This window comes from Myotis davidii, unplaced genomic scaffold (assembly GCF_000327345.1).
Source record: "Myotis davidii unplaced genomic scaffold, ASM32734v1 scaffold663, whole genome shotgun sequence".
Taxonomy (NCBI): Eukaryota; Metazoa; Chordata; class Mammalia; order Chiroptera; family Vespertilionidae; genus Myotis; species Myotis davidii.
In genome coordinates this window covers 5,840,453-5,842,496 of record NW_006295816.1, presented here as the reverse complement: position 1 = coordinate 5,842,496, position 2,044 = coordinate 5,840,453, and the positions used below count along the sequence as shown (strand labels likewise).

At 60.0% G+C, this 2,044-nt stretch overlaps 1 protein-coding gene across 1 annotated transcript in view; it reads right to left on the bottom strand.

The window, feature by feature from the left end:
• Positions 1–394: 394 nt before the first annotated feature.
• Positions 395–2,044, bottom strand: part of POMGNT2 (protein O-linked mannose N-acetylglucosaminyltransferase 2 (beta 1,4-)) — a 10,405-nt gene continuing 8,755 nt past the window's right edge. Inside the window, exon 3 of the mRNA XM_006770639.2 lies at positions 395–2,043. Coding sequence (XP_006770702.1) covers positions 867–2,043 — 1,177 coding nt within the window. The 3' untranslated portion in view covers positions 395–866. The remainder of the gene's footprint in view (position 2,044) is intronic.

Genomic DNA, 2,044 nt, shown 5'->3' with positions numbered 1-2,044 from the left:
AGACTCTGCTGGCCGGCCAGTGAGGCCATGAGGCAGTCAGGTGCCTCCCACAGTGTAAGGGTCCAAATCTCCTGTTGATTAAACCCAGTTTTGCTGGAACAATTAAGATCAGAACTGCCCTGGCCAGGTGGCTCAGTTGTTTGGAGCATCATCCCATTCACCAAGAGGTTGTGGGTTCCATTCCCGATTAGGGCACATACCTAGGTCGTGGGTTCAACCCCCAGTTGGGGCACAAATGGGAGGCAACTGATATATGTTTCTTTCACACTGATGTTTCTCTCTCTTCCTTCTCTCTCAAAATCAATGAAAGCATATCCTTGGGTGAGGATTAAAAAAAAAAAAAAGGAGGGCATCTCCCAGCCCCACTTCCTACTGTCTAATAAAGAGACTTGGCCAAGATGTTTATAATCATTTAATGACTGTCCCAAACACACCTTATTGGGCTGCAGGTGCATTTTACGGTGATGGAAGCTGATGAGTCACTTGCCCAAACCACCCTGATTACTCGCCGTTTCCGGAAACCTGGGCACCAACCAGAAGGACTCGGTAAGGAACAGCACGATCACTCGGCCCAAGAGGTTCTCGGGGTCCTTACGTCCTTCTCCTCCTCCCGAAGGACCTTCTCCAGGGGTATGGACGCTCAGGAGGGAGAAGGGTGCGGGAGGGGGTGTCCCACCATAACAGGGCAGCACAGAGTGCTACGAACCCCACGCCCCAGATGCAGTAAGAAGTCACGGGGCACAGGCCCAGGGCAGGCCTGCTGAATAAATAAACACAGGATTTCCAGAAGCCACCACGGGGGTTAGCGGGCCCAGGGACGCTGAGCTGCAGAGGCCACCTTCGGAGGCCCGGCCTCGGCACGCTCGCTACGTGCTGCACACCAGCACATCTGCGAAGGGTCCCAGGAGGAGCTTGTTGAAGATACAGCGGACCCACACCAGGTAGGTAGTGAAGGGCTTGATGTTCTCGGTGAAGGTGTGGTTCTGCAGGGCCAGGATGTAAGGCACATAGGTGTTCTCCCCCTGCTCCTGGAGCCACACCTCGTACCTCACCTCCCGCACCTTCAGGTACTTGAGGTTCCACGGGATCTGCCAGGAGACAGTGAGGCGGGCCTCAGAGGCGCCCTGCACCGACGCCTGGCACCGCGCCTCCCGCACCTTGCCTGGGTAGAGGCTGACTGTCCACTTCTGCTTCCGCGGCCCTGGCCGGCCCTTCACCACGCGCCGTATGGTTTGAATGAGGGATGGGATGTCCACCGTGGTATCCTGGTAGATTCGGAACAGCCACTCGGGGTTCCGGCAGCAGAGATGCCGTGGGACCTCCTGGCTCTGCCGGATCCGGGCCTGCTCTGCCTGGTCCAGGTGGGCGATGCCCCCCTCGTCCCAGGGCCGCTCGGGGTGCGTGACCGTGTTCTCTGGCACCATGTTCCGCCAGGCGACATAGTGGAGGTCCATGCCAGGCAGCGTGGCCAGCGTTTTATAGGGGGTGTAGTGGTCAGGATTGACGGCGTAGGGGAAGAGCTCGACCACGGTGGCCCCCCGGGGCAGGAAGAGGGCCGTGACCAGCTGGGCCCCGTGCATGCTGACCAGCATGGAGGCGTTGCTGACCAGCCGCACGACGTCTGCAAAGGCGTGGTCCTCCAGGGACACTGTCACCGTCTTCATCTGGAACTCCTGGGCCAGTGCCAGCAGCAGCTCCGCCTCGTTCAGGATGAGCCTGTTCTGGGTGCGGCTGAAGACCAGGATGTACTCCTCGCCCAGCGGGCCCCCCGCGTGGCTCACGTTTAGCTTCTCCGTCATGAACCGTGCGAACTGCCGGATCTCGTGGCCCGAGACCAGGATGTTGGCTTTGGGGCCCTGGGGCTGGACGAAGCCGTACTGGTACCAGGTGGTGACCTTGGAGAGGCCCACGAACGCCTGGGAGAAGCACAGCAGCCGGCCCAGGGTCTGCAGCTGGGCCCGCAGGAGCGGCTGCTTGGGGCTGAGGAGCTTGTAGAGGTCGAAGTGCGCGCCCTCGCCCCAGCCCTCCATGAAGAAGAGGCGGG